The sequence below is a fragment of the Hyperolius riggenbachi genome, chromosome 2 (genome assembly GCF_040937935.1).
Source record: "Hyperolius riggenbachi isolate aHypRig1 chromosome 2, aHypRig1.pri, whole genome shotgun sequence".
NCBI classification, from domain to species: Eukaryota; Metazoa; Chordata; class Amphibia; order Anura; family Hyperoliidae; genus Hyperolius; species Hyperolius riggenbachi.
The window spans coordinates 324,885,947-324,908,449 of record NC_090647.1 but is presented as its reverse complement, the minus strand read 5'-3'; the positions used below and the strand labels follow the sequence as shown (position 1 = coordinate 324,908,449).

Here is a 22,503-nt window from a genome sequence, read left to right as displayed (position 1 = left end):
AGGGTGCAGAGGGAGAAGGTGGGCATGACCTAGCAATAACTCGGTTCTGGAGAGGCCACTCCCACTCTCCTGGAGCACCATATTTGTGAAGAGATCTCCAGAACATGTGACTGACTTGTCTAAAGTGAATGTCTATGGAACAGTTGCATCAAACATGGAAATGTGTTTGTAATGGCGTAATCCAATATTCATCTTTACTAACCATGAAAAATCCAGGAGGTTAAACTAGAGCCTAACAATAAAACGCTTACAGCCATACTTTGCCTAAAATAATGTTTCTTTTTTATTCTCATTGTTAAAACACAGATCAAGACAAACTGATATACAGACACTGATCCTATCCAAGTATACATATATATACACATACATACACACTTTCAGGGGAGAAAAAAAAAAGCAAAAACACGCGTTCCAGTTGTGAGATCTCCCTTGCAATGTCAGAGACGTATGGTACACATATATACATACAGTATCTCTCAGTAAATTTTTACTAATGCACGCTAACTGTTTACAGTAAGGCATAGTGTTTTATTTGCATTATTCTCAGTGTAAGAATTGTCAAAACTTTCATGTTTCTAAAGCCATACTTCTGACACTGGATCTCTAGTATTACAGGTCAGACAGGATGTTAAAAAATGTGCAAGTAGTGACATAGTGTAATAAAGGTAGAAGCGTTTGGTTTTTCCACTTAAAAACAAAGAGTAGATGGCAGATTCTAATTGTTCTTACTACCAAATTGTCAGATTGCAATTCTGTTCTCCCCCCACCCCAAGACTCTCTTCATAGGCAACTGCTTGACACATGCTTCATGAAATCATCCCAGATCACCCATAGATAATCTATTAGGTCTGTATGGATGAGCCTTAATATCAAGTTTCACCAGGGAATGAATAGAGACATTCACCTCAGTGCAGTCCTGAGGCAAGGTTCTTAGTGCTAACGTAAGGGAAGGACCAGGCCTCCATATTTTATTTTAAGTATAAAATATTCTTTTGGAGAATTAAAAAAGTAAAGATTTAAGACCCCACTGGTTTTGTGAGTTATTTATGACTACTTTCAAAATTATGGTCCAATACATTTAAATAGTCCATTCAGCTGACAGTGATATTTCAGTTGTAGATGGGATCTCTCAAGCTGGTTCACCCCGCAAGCTGCTTCTTCCTTGGATAGTCCCACCATTTCTGTTCAGTAAAAAAAAAAAAATATCCCACAGGGAATACAGGAGCACCTTAGAAATCTCATAAGAGGCTTTCAAACATCTTGCCACCTGAGTTCCTCAGAGACCGAGTTTAATGGTTTAACCACTTCTCATCTACCAATAACTTAAAAATCCATTTTGGGTGGACCAAACCTTTAATGAGACCATAAGACCCTACAAAATCTACTTTAAAAAAGATATTGAAATCAAAACATCCCTGAGAGACATGTTGAAACTATGGAAGACCTGCCTATATAGGTAATTAAACTCTTCCCTGGTAGACAAAGCATGGTATGGGTCCACAATTCAAAATACAGCAGGAAAAACAATACAAAAAGATAGGGCCTGCCTTAGACTTCTCAGCAGCAGCATTAAGGCACTGTGACTTTGTAAGACACCGGAGAAAATGTCTTTAGTGGAAATGATCCTGAATGCTGACGAAAGTTAATCATTACTGAGTGAGGTGCACAGTGTTTTAGCTACGTTGTTGAAGTCCATCGTACGAAATAAGAAACGCATGGGATGTGGGCTCATTCTTTGATATCACTACAGTCTTTGCAGGCGCAGGAATGAGGTACATCAGCCAGAGGAAAGGCTTACAATTGGCACAGCTTGTGTACGCAGGTAAGTGCTTCTGGCCCCTTACGGATCCCGTCTCTTGAGGCAACGTGATTAAGGCCGATGGAACCTGGACAAGAAAGATTTTTAATTGCAGTGCACAGATGAGACTAACATGCTGTGATGCTCAGCAGAAGACTCACCGTGTGTAGTGTTTACTCTCCTCATGGACATCCATTTCTGTGCTCTTGAAGTCATTCAATTCCTTGCGTATTGCAGCCTTCAACGCAAAAATAAAGATGAGTTACATATAAATCATATAACTAAGTGCCCCAGCGATAGACTGGTCACTTGCAATAGACTGCATAATTTACAACAGCCAATTCAAAATTGGGCAATACGACTAAGGATTTATGTATAAATGAGACTTTACCCCAAAATTAGTCTGCTTATTATCAGAGTATTGTAAAGGCACACCAGTCCTAATGGCCGAGCATAAGGAGGACATAATGTAGACATGCGAGGGGGGTTGCGTGCACATAAGGTGACATAGGGGCATGCTTGTCAAAAGGTTGGACGCACGGGACTGCCAAGGGATACAAGGTGCCTACATTTTGTTATAAGAGGAGTCATGGGGGCCACAAGTATGTATGCTGCATATGAAATCTCAAGGCTTTTGATTTCTGCATTTGTTAATATTAGGGAATGCCCAAGAACCAACATTTTTGGGAAGGGTTCGTTCCTCCAGGAATAAAAGGTTTAGAAAGGCTGATCTAGCAGAACCATCCCGCCACTCCTGAATGTGCTATCACTCAACCCACTCAGGACTGACAGAACCTCATCAGTCAATAGTAGAAGACTAGCCTTTATGGATCATATTTAGTACAAATATAAGAAGTGATATGGACACTTGCAACATAAAATAAACATAAGTAAATGAAAGCACACTAGGCATATTTTCAGTGTCTACTGTCTATTTCATACAGGGTCCCAAGTAACCTGCAATGAGTAAAGTTGGCCATACACGTAAATTTCCACCCAATGTTCCAAAACGATCGATTTCTTTCTGAAAGGAGTCAATTCCTACCACCCACTGCACATTGATCTTTAATAGATTCCAGCAGGGAATCTATGGAAAATCAATAGAACTGCAGCATTGCTCTGTTGGACACTATGGGCCATTGACCTACCGCCACTCCGGCCCCGCTCCCAATCGACCTAGATCTTGTCCAATAAATACCATCAATCAGACATTTTGTTGAGTCTATTCCTTTCAGATTGATTGAATCTGCTGGAAATCCAACAGGGAAATCATTAAGCGTATGGCCACCTTAAGAGGAACATTGCTCAGCTACAAAGTACAGCTCCGTCATGTCTCTTCCTGGAATCCATCAATACAACACAAAGCTATTAACATAATCCTGGGCACTAGTCCTCTTTGGAGATTCTTTGCCTGGGAAACACCCTCCAAAAGTTCTTGTTAGGGCCGGTTCACATTGACGCTTGGCGGCGTCTACTGTCAAGCGTTTGGGACCCATCGGCTACACTCTCCCATTCAAGTGAATGGGAGCGTTTAGAATTGCGCGGTTACCGTCTATTACATAAACGCGGCGTTCTGATCCCGATTTAACGCATCATTTCGGCCGTCCCTAGAAGCCGCATGCAACGTCCAGGGACGGCTAGCCGGCGTGGCTTCATGTCCCCCTGCGAGGACGAGAAACGCCGATCGCGACGATCTCCGTACTGCCGCCACCGAACGAGACGTCACAGGACGACGCAACTTCCTGGCCGCCCCAACGCTGCCTGCCGCCCGTGTGAACTGGCCCTTAAGAAGCACTTTGGAAGTGGACCATAGTTTAGAGCCAACAGCTAATTTTAGTTTAGTAAAGAACATAAATAGCACCCAAACAAGCCTTTCTTCAAACACTGCCCTGCTTGTAGGCTCTCCTACATGCAGAATCCTGACTGACAGACTTAAAGTGACAGAAATATGAAGGGTGCTATTTTATACCTGTTAAATACTAAACTGTTGTTTTGGGGCTTCAATAGTCTCAGGTGCAACAAGTATGCTGCCAGTGGAGTCAGTACACCTGATCTACACACTCAATGCAGGGCAGTGACTCAATGCAACCCTTTTATTAAAAATAAAAAAGGTTACATAGTTATATAGTTAGTTGGGTTGAAAAACAAAAGATGTCTGTCCATCAAATTCAACCAGAAACTAATGCATTCTTATAAAAATATGCTATTGCTACTTATAAATAAGCATTGGGTGCACTGCATCTTTTCTCCTGAAAAGCACTCCCTTTCAATTCACTGTGGTCACATAAAAGTGGAGTATAAGCCTAAGGCTTGGTTCACATTTGATTTAAAAACATATCTGTGGCTTCGTTTTGGGGACCAGATCAAAACCGGAGCCACAGATACAAATGTTAAAAATAGTGGCCGTCTTCACTCACTTCAAAAACTGATCCGTGGGCGATCCGGGGATCCACTTTAAAAAACTGAACGGAGGGTCCGGATTTGCAGGGTTTTTACGGACCCCGAAAACATGCAGGAGTAGTGAAAATGCAAAAACGCATCTCCCTTTGCACAGACAGCTGTGGAAACATAAGCAAATCCGTTTCCAGTGTACAAAGCCCTGTCTGTGGGTGGGGAGTGGGCCGACATGCTGGAGGGGGTAGCAAGCAGGAAGGGGGGCAACGGGCACAGTGGGGAGGTCTGCCAGATCCAACCGATGGATCAATGTGCCCAACTATCATGCAGGTTGGAACATGTGTGTACAAGTCTGTTGAACAACTTTGTTGGTTTTGAATGCAGACATGTTGTGCAGTTTGTCATTTAGCTTGTGCACATTGGTTGTTTAGTTGGTTGGCATGTGTGTGTGCTTGTCGTGTAAACAACGTGTTGTGCGGTTGGTCAGGTTGTCCATTATGAGTCTTTACACACCATGGCAGTCTCTTACCTTATCAGCAGGGGTGAGCTTAGTCCAGGGCTTATCAGCTCTTCTATCATAATCATGGGCATCTGTCACCTCAACGTACTCATTAAACCGAAGAATTTTCCTTGCCAGCAGCTCGGCCACAGTGGGTCTTTGACTGAGCTACACAAAGAAACGAGAGGTAAATAATACAAAATACTGTTTATCATTATCCACATTTCAGTACACAGGTTAAGGCTGCTTACAAACTAAGACGTTACAGGCGCACGTTAGTGCAGCCTGTAACGCTCCCCCAACGCACAGCAATGTAACACAAGTGGGCTGTTCACACTGCCCACGTTGCGTTACATGTAACGCTGCACGTTCTTCCGAAAGTGCAGCATACTGTAGCGTTACAGCGGCTTAAGCCGCGTTAGACTGTTTGCACATGCTCAGTCATGTTGGGGAGGAGCGGAGAGCGGCCAGGCACATGGCTAATTAATATTCACTGCACGTTGTGACGTGCAGGGTTTACTTCTTGGTGCGGCCGCTCTGTGCGGCGATTAGCCGGCGGGACCACGTGATGCCGCATGCGTCCAAGAGTACGCATCACGGCATCACGGACGCCAAAGTGAGCTGCATAACGAGGCTCACTCTGACGTCCACATCAAAGAGCACCAGGCCTTGCGTTAGGTGCAGGTTATGCGACCTTAACGTAGCACCTAACGCAACGTCTTGGTGTGCAAGTAGCCTAAAAGAAAAAAAAACTGGAGTAAAACCCAAAGCAACCTAAGCATGTTTCTTCTGACAGATGCAACCTAATTACCGGTACTTGATTATCCATTCCAAATGTGGATGAGGTGTGAGAAGAAGTACCTATGACCTTATATGTTCCCCTTGTAATCAATACGCACCACAGAACTGTGTATCCTACACCAGTAACATTTTGGAAGGCAGACAGTAAAAGTGATGATTAACCTGCTCCTGACTTCAGACTACCACTGAGACCCGACTACCACTGCTGCAACACCAGCTGGTATACAGATGTTGGGTTTCCGGTCATTCAAAATGACTGGAATGGTGTGAGGTTCATTTATTTTTACATATAAAAATGTTACATAACATTATCTATGAGTATTTACTAACTGCAGTCAGCAGGTAGATGTGACAAATTCATAAGAGACCCTAAAGCTTAGTATTTAGCCACGTTATTAAACTCACACACAGCGTCACCTGCCCTGCACCCCATCAGAGGCCTAGGGGGCCCTCCAGGTAAGATAGCTCACAAGTCACGTAGCAAACTTGTTTCTGCAATCTGGGTAACAATGAACAGAGGTTAGGAGGGGGCATGAGACAGACTGCATGTGGCACCCCTGCAAACACGTAATTGCATTGTTTTGTGGGTACAATATCTCTTTGCAGGATACAAAATATAGTGTAGTCAGTTTCAGCCCTTGCTACTTCTGTACTGCAGATGCAATTGCACATCCTGTGCCTTTAAATTTGCTGAGAGACCTTCCCTGCAGCCATTTATATGCCAGGTGCTGCTTGATCTGAGCATCTACCATTTCATTTACTCTCTGGTCACAATAAGGATCCTGTTTCCCTGCATAAATCAGCTATTAGGAATGGTCATCAGAATCAAGCAGTTTCAGCACATTTGTCTGAGGCCAGACATTCAATTTCCCAAATGATATTTCAGGTGCTGGATACTGTTCTTCCCTAGAGATGGGGAAAAGATCAGGAGAAATGGAGAGTGGATAATTATATTATAAGCACTGTCCCTTGTGGGGTTACACAGGGAGCATGATCTGCCTTCAGTTATTGCTTCTTTTTTTAGCTTACACGTTTCCTCCTTGTTTGGGTCTTTTATCCACTGCCCTACCTATTTTTTGCCTATTAGGTGAACAGAATTACTGGTTCACGCATAAGAAGGTGTCCAGTCCTGTGCTGTCAGTTTTTGACAATTGGCATCAGTTTGGTATGTGTTTCCATGGCTATGTTCACAGATAAATCTGTACATATTCTGTCCTGTCAGTTTTGTATGCGTTTCTATGGCTGTGTTCACTCATAAATGGTGTAGCATAGGTATTTGGGTTTGTTTTTATGATTGCATTCATTTCTCATACCACTAGAGGGAGGAAGTCTACATGATTATGCTCAATGACCAACTATAATTACAGAGAACTGCTATTCTTACCAAGGCAGACAAAGCTGCCTCATGGCTGTACATGTAACAGGAGTCCTGGCACTTGGCTGCAATTCAGGAGGACCTTCATGCATCACTGAAGCATGTGCGCTCATCCAGTGATCTGCATCCAACCTTGCTCAACCACCTTCCCCTGCTACGTTCATCCTTCCTCATGTGTGTGGCAATCTTTACAACGTTTTATTAGAATTAGGTCTACATCTCCCACAGAGATAATGTATCCCAGAGCAGCACAGCATAAGACAATACATTTCATGTCAGTAGATTTATGTGGTAGTGTAATAAGTTAAACGCTACCACATAGAGAACACCTTGTTCATTAAAGGGACTCCGAGCTCAGAAAAAAAAGGAAAGTTGTACTCACCAGGGGCTTTTTCCAGCCCAGTGCTGGTCGGGAGGTCCCACGCCGGCGTCCTGGCTCCTCTCCTTCTCCCCGCTCCGGAATGGCTGGCAGGCCGCAGCCCGGGCGACACTCTCCCGAGTGTCGGGCTGCTTCTTCCGCATATGACGCGGATTACGTCACACGCCGGCCGCCTCGCGTCATCACGGCGGCCGGCGTGAAAGTACTGCGCATGCGCGAACAAAGCGCGCATGCGCAGTACTTTCACGCTGGCCGCCGTGATGACGCGAGGCGGCCGGCGTGTGACATAATCCGCGTCATATGCGGAAGAAGCAGCCCGACACTCGGGAGAGTGTCGCCCGGGCTGCGGCCTGCCAGCCATTCCGGAGCGGGGAGAAGGAGAGGAGCCAGGACGCCGGCGTGGGACCTCCCGCCCAGCACAGGGCTGGAAAAAGCCCCTGGTGAGTACAACTTTCCTTTTTTTTCTGAGCTCGGAGTCCCTTTAACCTCCCTGGCGTTTTGATTCCATGCGGCGCACGGCCACGGGAGGTTTTTCTTTTTACCTAATTTTTGTTTTTTTCATGCAGCTAGCCTATCGCTAGCTACATGATTCCCCACTCCCTGCTCTCTCCCTCCCACCCTTCCGATCGCCGCTGGCGTGAATACCTACCAGGAATTCCCGTTCTGAACGGGATTTCCTGCAGGGCTTCCCCCGTCACAACGAACGGAATGACGTCATCCCGATCTACCTCATAGCACAGCCTGGCGGTGATTGGCCAGGCTGCGCAAGGGGTCTGCAGGGGGCCCTCTTTCGCGGCGGATCGGCGGCGAGTGGCAGGTAGCGGCGATCGGTTAAGACACGCAGCTAGCAAAGTGCTAGTTGCGTGTATAAAGAAAAAAAATTATGCAAATCGTCCCACCAGGGCCTGAGCAGTGCACTGCGACGTTACTGGACGAGCTGAGCTCGTCCATAACGCCTAGGTGGTTAAGAGACATAAGAAAAGAATGCTGAGTGCACAATTACATTTTAATCATTAGACAGATACCTTACGGGTCAGTCGCCTCTTTATTTCACGTTTCTCTGCTAGCCGGTCTGCTTCATTCTTTTCTGTAAAACAGTTATCAGAATGACATATCAATCCCCTGTATACACCACTCTGCAGGAAAGGACAACGGCAAGCTCACGATGCACAGTGTAGCGTTTGACGAGGCACATTGCTGGGCTGGAAGTTGAAGCTTACACAACAGACATGCTCACAGTTTGTTCTTTCCTGCAGCAAATGTCCTCCTGTACAGGCATTAAATACCTATTGTCCGAAACACTCATGAGTGTTTGTTTCGGGTGGCTCTTTAACAACAAGCACTGAACAGATATGGTGCTTGGCTCCTATCCGGGCAGTCTGTTCTGCTCTAAAGAGAGGGGAACTCTACCCATCGTCATTTGTCAACCTGATCGTATTAATCGTTAACTATAATTGTTGCAATTTCTCTTCCTCCTTTTTGTCAGACGTAACTGGTGCAACTTTGGTTGCACTCAGATTAATGGAATTGAACCACTTTTCATATCGATCCCATCAATCAGATTGGATTGGTTAGCGGCGGGAAGACGAGCAAGCACAAACCACTGTGGGGGCAGCCAGATCACCGAAGGGGAGTCAAACAACGTTGGGGGACACAGTTTATGTTTTTAGGCGAAATGGCTGGACTTACAATACAACTAGGTTCTAGTGTTTCTTCAATACGGCGTTATCCTTCTGTATGAAACCGCTGTTTAGTCAAGAATGGACATATCATAAAGCCAGGTAGCTCATCTTTAAATGGCATCTTAAAGTGACACTGTAGTGAGAGGGATATGGAGGCTGCCATATCACACCTGAAGTGAGGAATATGGAGGCTGACTTTCTATTTCCTTTTAAACAATACAGATTACCTGGCCTTCCTGCTGACTCTCTGCCTCTAATACTTTTAGCCATTCTCCGCATCCCTCTCGCTTCACAGCTGATTGAAATCTTTGCTCTACTGCCTTTTATCCTTGCCAGAATTCAATCTCGTCACCACACGCTCCCAAAGCTATGGTTTCCTCTACACACAACTGTCTAAGGACATTTCATTGGCTCCTGACTCCTGTGATCATTGTGAGCCAATCATCGCAATCACTAATGAAAAGTGAAAAAAAAAAAAAGGCCGGGGAGTGTGAGATTAGGGTGATTATGTATCCGTTTTTTTTTTTTTTTAACTCATTTCCCTGGGGGTCCCACTCCTGTCCTCCCTCCCTCACCTCAGGTGGGCCCACTCCTGTAATGCGTGGTGGAATACAATGCAAGGAACCGGCGGACTGAAGCAGACGCTAGATGTTCAGTCTTCCGGTCTACACTGTCTCCTCTGTAATGACACTCTCGCGCTACTTCCTGATTCAGCACGAGCAGCGTTATTACAGAGGAGACTGCATGGACCTGAAGACTAATTTCCTCTGCTTCAGCCCGCCGGACACTTGCCTTGTATTCCACCGCGCGTTACAGGAGGGGAGTCCCCGAGGCGAGGGAGGGAGGATAGCACTCGGGCTCCCCTCCTTAGCAGGTAATTATGATATTTTGTATGTTCTGGTCAAATCTGCCGACACTGTATGTTCTGGTCAAATCTGCCGACACTGTATGTTCTGGTCAAATCTGCCGACACTGTATGTTCTGGTCAAATCTGCCGACACTGTATGCTCTGGTCAAATCTGCCGACACTGTGTTCTGGTCAAATCTGCCGACACTGTGTGTTCTGGTCAAATCTGCCGACACTGTGTGTTCTGGTCAAATCTGCCGACACTGTGTGTTCTGGTCAAATCTGTCGACACTGTGTGTTCTGGTCAAATCTGCCGACACTGTGTGTTCTGGTCAAATCTGCCGACACTGTGTGTTCTGGTCAAATCTGCCGACACTGTGTGTTCTGGTCAAATCTGCCGACACTGTGTGTTCTGTTCAAATCTGCCGACACTGTGTGTTCTGGTCAAATCTGCCGACACTGTGTGTTCTGGTCAAATCTGCCGACACTGTGTGTTCTGGTCAAATCTGCCGACACTGTGTGTTCTGGTCAAATCTGCCGACACTGTGTGTTCTGGTCAAATCTGCCGACACTGTGTGTTCTGGTCAAATCTGCCGACACTGTGTGTTCTGGTCAAATCTGCCGACACTGTGTGTTCTGGTCAAATCTGCCGACACTGTGTGTTCTGGTCAAATCTGACGACACTGTATGTTCTGGTCAAATCTGACGACACTGTATGTTCTGGTCAAATCTGCCGACACTGTATGTTCTGGTCAAATCTGCCGACACTGTATGTTCTGGTCAAATCTGCCGACACTGTATGTTCTGGTCAAATCTGCCGACACTGTATGTTCTGGTCAAATCTGCCGACACTGTATGTTCTGGTCAAATCTGCCGACACTGTGTGTTCTGGTCAAATCTGCCGACATTGTGTATGTTCTGGTCAAATCTGCCGACATTGTGTATGTTCTGGTCAAATCTGCCGACATTGTGTATGTTCTGGTCAAATCTGCAGACACTGTGTATGTTTTGATTGAACAGATTTTCTAGTCAAGTCTGCCGACATGATTGAACGTATTTTCTGATCAAATCTGATCACATTACGTGTATTTTCTGGTGAAAGCTGATCACATTACGTGTATTTTCTGGAGAAAAGCTGCGCAATTATGTGAATCAATTTTCTGGGGAAAGTATCACTAAAACTTGGGCCCACTGTCTTTGCATTGTATTTTTAACCATTTCAGCCCGCAGGTATTTTTCACCTTATGCATCAGAGCAATTTTCACCTCCCATTCATTCGCTAATAACTTTATCACTACTTATCACAATTTATTGATCTATATCTTGATTTTTTCACCACTAATTAGGCTTTCTTTGGGTGGTACATTTTGCTAAGAATTATTTATTTATAAATGCATTTTAACAGGATTAATAAGAAAAAAAATGGAAAAAATTCATTATTTCTCAGTTTTCGGCCATTATAGCTTTAAAATAATCCACGCTACCATAATTAAAACCTATGTATTTTATTTGCCAGTTTGTCTCAGTTTTTATACCATTTAAATTTAGTCCCTATCACAATGTATGGCGCCAATATTTTATTTGAAAATAAGGGTGCACTGCTTCCGTTTGGCGTCCATCACTATTTACAAGCTTATAATTTAAAAAATATTTGTAGTATACCCTCTTCAAATGCATATTTAAAAAGTTCAGACCCTTAGGTAATTTTTTTTTTTTTTATTGTATTTTTTTTTTCCGATAAAAAAATGTATTTGGGTAATACTTTGGTGTGGGACATAAACAGTTAATTTTTAATGTTATATGTGTAAATTGCAATGTAAAAAATATGTAGATGTAGTTTTACTATTTGGCCACAAGATGGCCACCTTCATTTTTGTTTTCCCTCCTTGTACTCCCCGCTAAGCGGAAGTACAAGGGGGATGCAGAAATTTTTCCGGGCAGAACAACTGAAGCCTCATGTGTGAGCGCTTCGGTTTTTCTGCGGGGGACAGGGATCGGTGATCGGGAACCATGCTCCCGTTCACTGATCCCAGGGCTACCAGGGGACACCACGGGGGCGCACCAGGGATAGCGCGCGGGAGAGCAGCAGAGCAGCCGCTCGGACGTGAGCTTCACGTCCGGGCGGCAGAAATGGTTAAATTACAGTTAGCCCCGCCCTCATCTGGCCATGCCCATTTTTCTACGTGCGCCGCAGGGTTTTTTTTATGCCCCCTGCAAATTTCTGTCTGCTCCCTCATATGTGCTTGTCTAGAACCGGCCCTGGCTCTCTCCCTTAAGAGGCCAGAGCCTGAGCATCCCCAAAGAGTTAAATAGTGCCAATTGCCTGGGAGTCTTGCCGATTCTCTTGACTGCAGTAGTATCTGAATCACACACCTGAAACAAGCATGTGGCTAATATGGCCTTTAATCACAGCACCTGATGTTCAGCCTCATTGGGGTCTGCAGCTAAAAGTATAAGACACAGGATCAGCAGGACAGCCAGGAAATTAACATAAAAGAAAAAAAAAAACAAGCTTCACATCCTTCTCAATACAATGTTCCTTAGGCTGAAGTATTAAATGTAAAAATCTATGATTTGTATAATGTATACATCTACATTATTATTATTATACTGACCTTGCTATATGCTGCTCTGTATTATTTAACATTTGCTCTGCTTTATTTAACTTTGTTGTGCTTTAAACTTTCTAGTGTAGTGTGCAGTAATGGTGTAAATGTCATATTTGATGATTTGCTGCTACAAAATAAATATATCCCCCAATGAAACTTACGTTGTAAGATGTTCCTCTGCTCCAGCTCCTCTGCTGAGGGTCTCTGGCTCAGCCTACGATTCAGCTGTGAGCCAATCTGATGTCGGATCTGATTCCACTCTTCCCGACTGCGATGAGGTAACTCAGGCGGCTGTGGTTCACCAGGGCTGCCTTTACCTCCTCCGAGTTTCATTGCTAGAGTATCCTTTCTTTTCACCTTATTGGCTAATGAACCTGAAAGGAAATTTACAGTTACACGAATGAACAGTAAAGGAATCTAGGACTGTGTTTCCTTGGAACAAAATTTTTCTTCATAGCAACCTACCACATACAACCTGGATTAGACCTTTCCATAAATCTGACTGGGATTGGGGGCATCGCCTGATTGCTGCCTCCTTGGATGCATTTTGCCACTGTACTAAGAAATTTTCCTTATTGCCAAATGGTCCTATGACACCTATTTTACGCAACTCCAACTTTACTCCTGGCCTTAGTGATGGCTTCCAAAGCAATTGGTCACTTTCGCGCTCTCCTAGAATAGGAGATTTTCTCACTAATGGTCGACTTAGTCCATATGACTTGTAAAGCCTTGACCTCTCACACCTCGATCTTACAGAGGAAGTATCTCCAAATATCTCATTTTATTAAGCCCAAAAGCTTGACAGAACATCTGCACAAATCCTACATAGCCACATGATTTCTTTGCTCTGTGACTTATTCAGCATGGTCATCGACACAAAATTACTACCCTTTCAAAGTGAGTGGCATTCTGCACTGGGTAGACAGCTGTCAGATGCACAATGGGAACAGATCTATCTTCGTGCTCTTAAGTTGTCCCAGAATGTTTCTATGCAAGAATAAAGTTACAAATTAATGTACACCCACTGATGGAGAGTGGTAGTTAGATAACAATTTTCCTAAAATATGGGGGGGGGGGGGGGGGGGGGTTACCTGGCCTGATATCTTATGGAGTCAGGGGAAAGGGGATTGGGGGAGGTGGAAGACACTATGGCCCATATGCAATTCACTTTTTCTCCTGAGTTTTCTCCGAAGTGATATTTTCACACCTTGTCATAAAATGCTTTTTAAACCACCATTAAGCAAGAAAATACTCAAAATAATGTTGGTACTACTTTTTCACCTACTTTTGTGTACTTTTTCAATTGTAAAATAATGAAAATTTATTTTAAAGAGACAATGAAAATTATCTCCTAGGAAATAACTCAGGAGAAAAACTTTATTGCATATGGGTCCTGGAGTTCTGACTGATTCTCAACAGGCAAGGTTGGATTACTGGTTTTCTTTATAATGCATGTCTTGTTTTCTGTTCTTTTGCTTTATGTGTGTGGAGAGATGTCTACTGTCTAGGGCTGTCTGACCATGGTCTAGACCTGTAGCGAAGATGGACCATTTGCTTGGTTATGCAATTAGTTATGCTTTAATTAGTTGACTTATGAAGTATATGATATTATTTTCTTATTATGACTTTATACTATGTAACAGTGCTGACTGTTGTAGATTTTGCTATTGGTTGTACTGTTAAAACTTTATAAAAACCTTTCAATAAAAATTAAGGAAAAAAAAACATGGAGACATTGAGCCTCACATATGAAAGTGTTGAGTCTTTAACCACTTCAGCCTTCAGTCGTTTTCACTTTATGCATCCGAGCAATGTTCACCTCCCATTCATTAGCCTATAACTTTATCACTACTTATCACAATGAACTGATCTAAATCTTGTTTTTTCCGCCACCAATTAGGCTTTCTTTGGGTGGTACATTTTGCTAAGAGCCACTTTACTGTAAATGCATTTTAACAGGAAGAATAAGAAAAAAATGGAAAAAAAAATCATTATTTCTCAGTTTTCAGCCATTATAGTTTTAAAATAATACATGCCTCCACAATTAAAACTCACGTATTGTATTTGCCCATATGTCCCGGTTATTACACCGTTAAAATTATGTCCCTATCACAATGTATGGCGACAATATTTTATTTGGAAATAAAAGTGCATTTTTTCCGTTTTGCATCTATCACTATTTACAAGTTTAGAATAAAAAAAAAATAGAAATATTTCATCTTTACATTGATATTTAAAAAGTTTAGACCCTTAGGTAAATATTTACATGTTTTTTTTTATTATTGTAATGGTTTTTGTGTTTTTTTTGTTTTTTTATATTAAACATTTTATTTGGGTATTTTTTGGGAGGGTGGGATGTAAACAGTACTTTTATAATGTAAATGTGTGTTGAGTTTTATTTTTTTTACTTTTAGTTGTAGTTTTACTTTTTGGCCACAAGATGGCGGCCATGAGTTTGTTTACATGACGTCACTCTAAGCGTAACATACGCTTACGCATGGGGGACGCAACAGCCAGAAAAAGTGGAGCTTCTGAGAGAAGCTGGCGCTTTTTCTGCGGGGGAGAAGAATCAGTGATTGGGCACCATAGCCCGATTCACTGATTCGTGGGCTAACGTTCCGCGCCCGGGAGCGCGTGTGCACGCGCGCGATCGGCCGCGGGAGCGTGCGGACGCGCACATGGCCTCCTGGGCGTAGCTAGTACGTCCAGGAGGCCAAAGTAGTTAAACTCAAGTTCTACTATGACAGCTTTCTTCAGATGCTGCTGGAATGGACAGTGACATCCTGGCATATATAAACTGTCAAAAGACAAATCATACAAATGCTAGAAGCTGGACTCTCACTAAGCAGGTCTCTTCCTACCAAGTCTTACCTTTTGTCTTAACGTTGTCCATTAACAGCAATAGTTTATAAATGCCTGGCTAACTTCTCTTTTCCCAGCAAAAGAAACCTCTCCTGGGACTTGACTTAGCAGTAGGGAATTCTGCTACTCTTCTTTAGTAGGCAACCATCGTTACTGATGTGACCTGGAGAATTTGCCACATTGGGTTTCACCATTACAATGAAACCAGGAAAATCTAGGAGCTCAGATCTAAATCTGCCAGCAATCAATAGCAAACCATTGGATGAGCTCCTCATTCAACCATAAAAGGAATACAGATACATTAGTTCGTTCCAAGGTGTCTTAGGGATGGGATCCACTAGAGCATTTTTGGCAGTGTTTTGGGATTGCTTTCAAATCACTAGCGATTTCCCAAAATGCTTTGCCAATTCAAGTGGGTGAAACGAATCCCACTGAAGAGATTACAATTAGAGGAATCCCAATTGCAGGACACGCAGCATTTTGGGAGCGTTTGTGTTGTAATGTATTGGAGCACGGTAATTGCTTCTAAAATTGATTACAAAGCGCTACCACAAAATCACTGGGTCCCAGCCCTTAATTACCATTCACTTTACTCTAATCTTTCAGAAAAAAAGAGACTGCAGTCTTTACAGGCTATACTGGAAGGGAACGGTTTACTATAGCAGCTTTTAGTACTGCAGGAGTATTTTCTGTTAAACAGGGAAGTATCTGAATTGTTCTTTACATCATTGTTCTGAAGTGGTTGAACACAAGCACTTAGAGAACCTGAGGCAAAAACAACTACAACAATCACATACTTACCTAATGAGAGGAAAGCCTCTGGATCCTTCAGTGGCTTTCCACGCTGTCTTCTGGTCCTCTACCCCTGCATGGGACCCTCCAGATGATCGGGGCCAGGCTTCTCTTCTGGCATGAGCATGGCCGTGCTGCAGCCATGAATACGGCCAGCCTGCACAGGTGCATAAGTGGTTGCGGCTTACTGTGCAGGCACAGCCATACTCACGCAGGCGTAGTAGAACCGCGCTCATGTTTGATGTGGAGCAGGGCCCCAATCATGTTACTGGCAAGCCCTTGTCTGTAATCTTTGGAGGGTCCACAAGCAGCAACGGGGGATCGGAGAACACCGTGGGAAGACTCAATGTGATCCAGAGGCTTCCCTGCTCTTAGGCAAGTATGTGGTTTTTGAAGTTAATTACACCTCAGGTACATTTTAAGCACTAAAACAGAAAAAGAGGAACAACATCAGTCAATATATATCTCAATTTTAACATTAAAGATCATACACACAAACTTACTTGTTTGCCCTTCATCTTCCTCCTCCTCCTCTTCATCTTCTTCTCTATACAATATAGGTCCCTCTGAATCACTGTCACTAACACCTCCATCCTCCTCTTCCTCCTGGACTGATGGAGGAATGTAGCTTGGTATTATAGTAACAGAAGGTGCATCACCAATGTATACCCGTGACGCATGAGAATCTGAGGTTTCTGCAGATAAATCTTCCTCTTCTAAGCTCATGTCTTCCTCATCGTCATCATCATCAGGCCTAGAGAGTGACAAAAATAACATAAGATGCTAAGAGAGAAGTATTACCTAGCTTGAAAACGTAACTAAGTCCTCAACATGTAAAATAAATAAAGGTTTAGTAAGTAAAGAACAATGAGACTCACACTTTAAGAAGTTCAATTGTGATGGGCAGGGATCTTACTCTTGTCCTCTCCTCACCAGATGTTACTTCATTTGGAAGAAATAAGAGGGAGTGTGCCCTCTGAGTGTTGTCTACAGGCAAGGGCTGGGGGCTGTTGAGAGCCTGCTGAATGCGTATATGAAGAGGCACAAAAGGCACATTAGTTGGTATTTGTTCTTTCTCCTGCTCCTTTCCGAGAGGGGCTTCCACTGGTGGGGGATTTTCAGGAGCTTGGGAAGGCAAAGTAGGTGCTGGCGCTGGCAGTGTTGGAGATAGCAGAGAAGGTGCAGGTGGTTCATTTATAGCAGGTGGCGGGAGTGAGATGGAACGAGTTGTCCTGTCTTTGTTGCTCACAGCATCTGAAGTGGTAGGTGGTACTTGTTTTGGAGGAAGTGGTGGAGAAGGACGGGAACCAGCTGGGGACAACGTGTTTCCTGCCAAGGCCTGGCAAAGCTCCGCTAAAAAGTTCAGCAAGTATTATTAAATGGTTAGCTAACAAAAACATTTCAGGTACACAAATTAGCAAAGTACAAACACTGACATAGCACTACTTAGCAATTCAATCTTCATTGGCAATTCAATCTTCATTGGCAGTTTAATTTATAACAACTAGCCTGAGTCTCCACTACTTAAAAACACAAATTAATTGACCTTTCTTTATAATTTTTATTTTAAAATTGAGGAGTTTCAAATAATTCAAATAAAAGGGTCCCTTTATTAAAAAACAAAACATCAAAGGTATAAATGTACATCATACTTATGCAACCAAAATAGCACTGTCTGCGGGCTACAAAGCTACTAGCAGCACTTTACATCACACTGCAAGAACAGCTCTGCCAACCTTCAAGGCGGGAAAAACACATTTTCTGTATTAAAGCCACTGTTCAGGCATAAGTGTTTTCTTAGATCTGTGTAGTCACGTTGTAGCTGGCCATGTTCATGCAAAAGCTTGTAACTTAGTACTTAATACACACTTGAGATAAAAGTCTTTGGAGAAGGCAAGATCACAGACCAATTTTACCCCATTCCATGTAGTATGAGAGCCATACTCTACACAGTCTATTCTATTGAGCTGAACACCCCATCAGATAAAAATCTTTGCAAGATGCTGTACACAGATCTGTTCCTGCAAAAGATCCTTTCCTGTAAAATGCATTCATAGTCTATATCTGCAGATCTTCATACACACCTTGTTTAACAGACATTCATCTGCAGATCAGATCCACCAGGATAGAACTTCAGATCTGCAGATGATTGTCAGATGTGCAGATGAATGTCTGTTAAACAAGTTGTGTATGAAGATCTGCAGATATCGTAGACTATGAATGCATTTTGCAGGAAAGGATCTTTTGCAGGAACAGATCTTTTGCAGGTACTGATCTTTTGAATGTGTACGAGCATCTTTGTGTCCAGCATCTTACAAAGATTTCTGTCTGATGGGGAGTTCAGCTCCATAGAATAGACTGTGTAGGTATAGCTCTCATACTACATGGAATGGGGTAAAATTGGTCTGTGATCTTTCATTTTCCAAAGACTTTTATCTCAACTGTGTATGTAGCCTTAGCTGATGCTATATAAATTACTTGATAAATATCTGGTAAGGAATCTGGATACTCACACTTTATGCACTCACTGACAGAGGCAGGGGAGGACTGGGACCTTTTGGCATGGGGGGAAAAACAAACTAGAGGCCTGTTATCATGGCAGCCCCAGCCCAAATGACATCACACACGCACCCCACGTCATATATGCCAGTAGTCACGTGGAGCGCCAATGCGGAAATACAGCAAGGACACTCTAGGGACAGTGTGACGGGTAAAGTACAGGCACATAATACATTTTGAGGGACAATGGCTGGGGTTTACGTCGTGTCTAACATTCGTGGTTATCGCCCGCCGTGATTATCGTACCTGACAACCACATGGGCCCAAAATTTCCCAACATTTCAGATCGATACATTCAACCAATTTCCACCCACATTTTTTATCCGATTTGATAATATCAAATAGTTGATCGTCTGTCAAGTCAACAGATGTATAGCCACTTCAATTCCCCAAGGCTCATTCCTCCCCCCCCCCACACTTATGTCCTTCCTTTCACCACCATCTCTACTAATCCCTCAAACAAGCCCCTCTTCCATCTCGGATGTCCCCTCCCCCTTTACTTGACCACCATCTCCCTCAGTCAGTTAACATCTTTACTGACCTCCCTCCTGGCACCATGTTCCCTGCTTCGCTTATGCTAATTTCCAAAGTTTCAGTACCCCTTCGTCCATCACTTTTTCACTCTCCCCCTCCCCCCAACATTCATGCCTTGCTTACCTGATTTTTATTGGTGGTCAGTGGCAGTGCATCTCTGCCTGCCCACGACCCACCTTACTATAGTATAAAACCCTACAGGCCACATCCATACTCAGTACTGACAGATGGAAAAGTCATTATGATTCGATCATAGTGAAATAATCTGTCAGTAACAATTGATGTATGTATGGCCAGCTTTAGGTTATGGTTTCTAATAACAAGAATAGAAAGAGAAGGCAAAGCAGGTGGTTTTGGTGCACGGCGCTCAGCACCAGTTACCCAAACCAGGAGCCCCATAGCAGCAATAATAAGCTGCGCGGGGCACGTAAGGGTAATTCGGGGCTCAGGTGATCGCCGTACTCCAAATTACACCTCCTTTCGAGTTACGACGACTCAGAGGGGGAATAGTATTTAACACCACTCGTATTTAACACCACTTTAGTAGCAACAGGAAGAGCAGTCATTCGGCGCTCTCGGTGCCCAACTCGCAGCGCACAAATACTAAGGGCTCAGATACACTATACGTGCTTTCTGAGAACTTTTAGCCATCAGAGCTTTCTGAGAGTTTTTTTTTTAAAACGCTCCCATTGATTTACATTAAAATCACGGTAAAATTGCAATAGTGGTAAAATCACTCAGAAATGCGCTTATAGTGTGTCTGAGCCCTTATGCAGAGAAGGGGATAAAGTGAGAGAATAGCTGAAAGAGAGGGAAGAAGATATTTGCCTCACCAGGATTGCACTTTTATTTAGCTTTCCTATATGACAAGACGACACAGACACCCAGCACTAGGGGAAGAGGGAAACAAAGGTGAATGAGGGAGGGCTGGTGCACACCAAGAGCGATTTGAAAAGTGCTTGACTAATGTTACTTTATGAGGGTGTTCTCACAGCAGCATTGTGATTTTTTTAAGAATCGCAAACACGTTGCATGAAGCATTTTTCAGAGCGATTTATTCAAAAATCGCTTCACAAAATCGCACTCACAAATTGCTAGTGATTGCTATTGTAATTTTGGCATGCACTAGCCCAGAGAGAGGAGGAGTGGAGAGAAATTGAAAATAGCCTGAGAAGGAGCAGAGAGCTTATCTGTATTGCAGTCCTACATTAGACAGAGACTTCTTGCCTGTAATCTGACTCCTGTCCCTGCCAGTCTCACGTGCAAGTCAGAAAGCAGCCCTCCTGGAATCTAGGGACTGTCAAAAACTTTTCAACTTGTTTAACACCTCTTCCACGCGTGCAATCATAACATAGGGGAGAGACCAGACAGATTTTTGACCACGGACCCTCCAGGCAAGCTCTGCATCATGCTGTGTATATTTGCCAGCTTGCCTGCCCTCTAATTGCACTTTTATCAGCTAGTCCAATGTTTCACATTGCCTTACAACAACAAACCTGAATACACCAGGCATTGGACCAGCCCTAAATAACTAAATAAAAGACGGCCTGGGGGGCAATCGCCCCCCTTTCCCCCCGGCCAGTCCGCGCCTGCTGACAGGGCTGTGGAGTCGGTACAAAAATCATCAGGCTCCGAAGTTTATGAAACCACCAACTTTGATTACCCAAAATTGCTCTCACTCCTCGACTCCGGCTCCTTAGGCCTCATTCACACTATGTCCGCTTTTGTCCACTTTTTATCAGCACATCAATATTACAGATTAATAAATGTTGCTGAAAAGTGGACTGAAGGAAATTGGTTCCATCACTACCTGCACTCAAGTTTGTGGAGAGGCATTAAATGACTGGGTTGCTATACTATCACCAAAGCAGTGGGCAGAAGGACAGGGTTGGAAGGATATCACTTGATGGAGAAACTAGTCAAAAACATTGCTATTTAACTGGGGGACAATTGACCTGAAAGAGGGGAAGCAGAGACTGGAAGGAGTCTTTCTGGGGAGGTAAGTGCCTTTTTCACACATTCGTTTTTATATTTTGCTTTTTGTTCTTGTTCAACACTATTGGTATTGTTCCCTTAAAGAGACTCTGTAACGACAAAAAGATCCCCTGGGGGGTACTCACATCGGGTGGGGGAAGCCTCAGGATCCTAATGAGGCTTCCCACGCCGTCCTCTGTCCCACGGAGGTCTCGCTGCAGCCCTCCGAACAGCCGGCGACTGTGCCGACTGTTCAATTCAATATTTACCTTTGCAGGCTCCAGCGGGGGCGCTGTGGCTGCTTTCGCTCCGAAGGAGGCGGAAATACCCGATCTCAGTCGGGTCCGCTCTACTGCGCAGGCGCCGGAGACTTGCGCCTGCGCAGTAGAGCGGACCCGACTGAGATCGGGTATTTCCGCCTCCTTCGGAGCGAAAGCAGCCAGAGCGCCTGCGCAGGAGCCTGCAAAGGTAAATATTACGTCACCGCTGTACGGAGGGCTACAGCGAGACCCCCGAGGGACGGCAGACGGCGTGGGAAGCCTCATTAGGATCCTGAGGCTTCCCCCATCCGAGGTGAGTACCCCCCAGGGGACGTTTTAACGTTACAGATTCTCTTTAAAGAGAATCTGTACTCTAAAATTCTTACAATAAAAAGCATACCATTCTATTTATGTTCTCCTGGGCCCCTCTGTGCTGTTTCTGCCACTCCCTGCTGCGATCCTGGCTTGTAATTGCCAGTTTTAGGCAGTGTTTACAAACAAAAGACATGGCATGTGATAGGCTGAGAGGAGCTCAGTCTTTGACTCATACAGAGCCTGCAGGGGGAGTGGAGAGGGTGTGTATAGCTTCTATCCTATCACAAGCAGACCAGCACATTCCTGCCTGAGTCCGACAAAGCCGTCAGAGGAAAGATGATTAGATTATATAACAGAGATAATACAGCCACTGTGCAACTAGGAAAGGCTGCAGTAAGACAGACCACATTAGAACAGGTATAGGAACTTATAGGATAGAAGAAATAAGGCTGAAAAAATTGTTACAGAGTCTCTTTAAGAGCAAGCCCAGTATCCTGTATCTGTTTAAACTAAAATATTTGTTTCTTCTGTATTCTGCAGCAATAGCAAAATCCTGCCAATGGACTATTGATATGTAGAATCACAACCAGAGTCCCACTCCTCAACCCCACTCTTCTGATGACTAGGCAGTGTGAAGACAGTTTAACTCTTCAGAAGCTATGGTAGTGTGTGTGTGTGTGGGGCGAGAGATTAAGTGGGAGTCAGTAAGGCCCCTGAACTGCACTTTAACACAGCAGACAACCGTGTGAAATAGACATGCAGCGGGGTAAGGAAACCCATCTGTGTTTTGCTCAGAATGTGTTGCTCAGTACAGAACAATGGA

General features: G+C 43.9%; 1 protein-coding gene across 5 annotated transcripts in view; it reads right to left on the bottom strand.

Moving 5' to 3' along the window:
- Positions 1 to 259: 259 nt before the first annotated feature.
- PHACTR4 (phosphatase and actin regulator 4) overlaps positions 260 to 22,503 on the bottom strand; it is a 111,350-nt gene continuing 89,106 nt past the window's right edge. For all 5 annotated transcript variants that reach the window (XM_068269259.1, XM_068269261.1, XM_068269260.1 and 2 more), the window contains 7 exons: positions 16,917 to 17,391; positions 16,542 to 16,792; positions 12,546 to 12,758; positions 8,272 to 8,333; positions 4,722 to 4,859; positions 1,960 to 2,036; positions 260 to 1,886 (listed from right to left, as the gene is read on the bottom strand). In XM_068269259.1, coding sequence (XP_068125360.1) covers positions 1,871 to 1,886; positions 1,960 to 2,036; positions 4,722 to 4,859; positions 8,272 to 8,333; positions 12,546 to 12,758; positions 16,542 to 16,792; positions 16,917 to 17,391 — 1,232 coding nt within the window. In that variant the 3' untranslated portion in view covers positions 260 to 1,870. The remainder of the gene's footprint in view (positions 1,887 to 1,959; positions 2,037 to 4,721; positions 4,860 to 8,271; positions 8,334 to 12,545; positions 12,759 to 16,541; positions 16,793 to 16,916; positions 17,392 to 22,503) is intronic.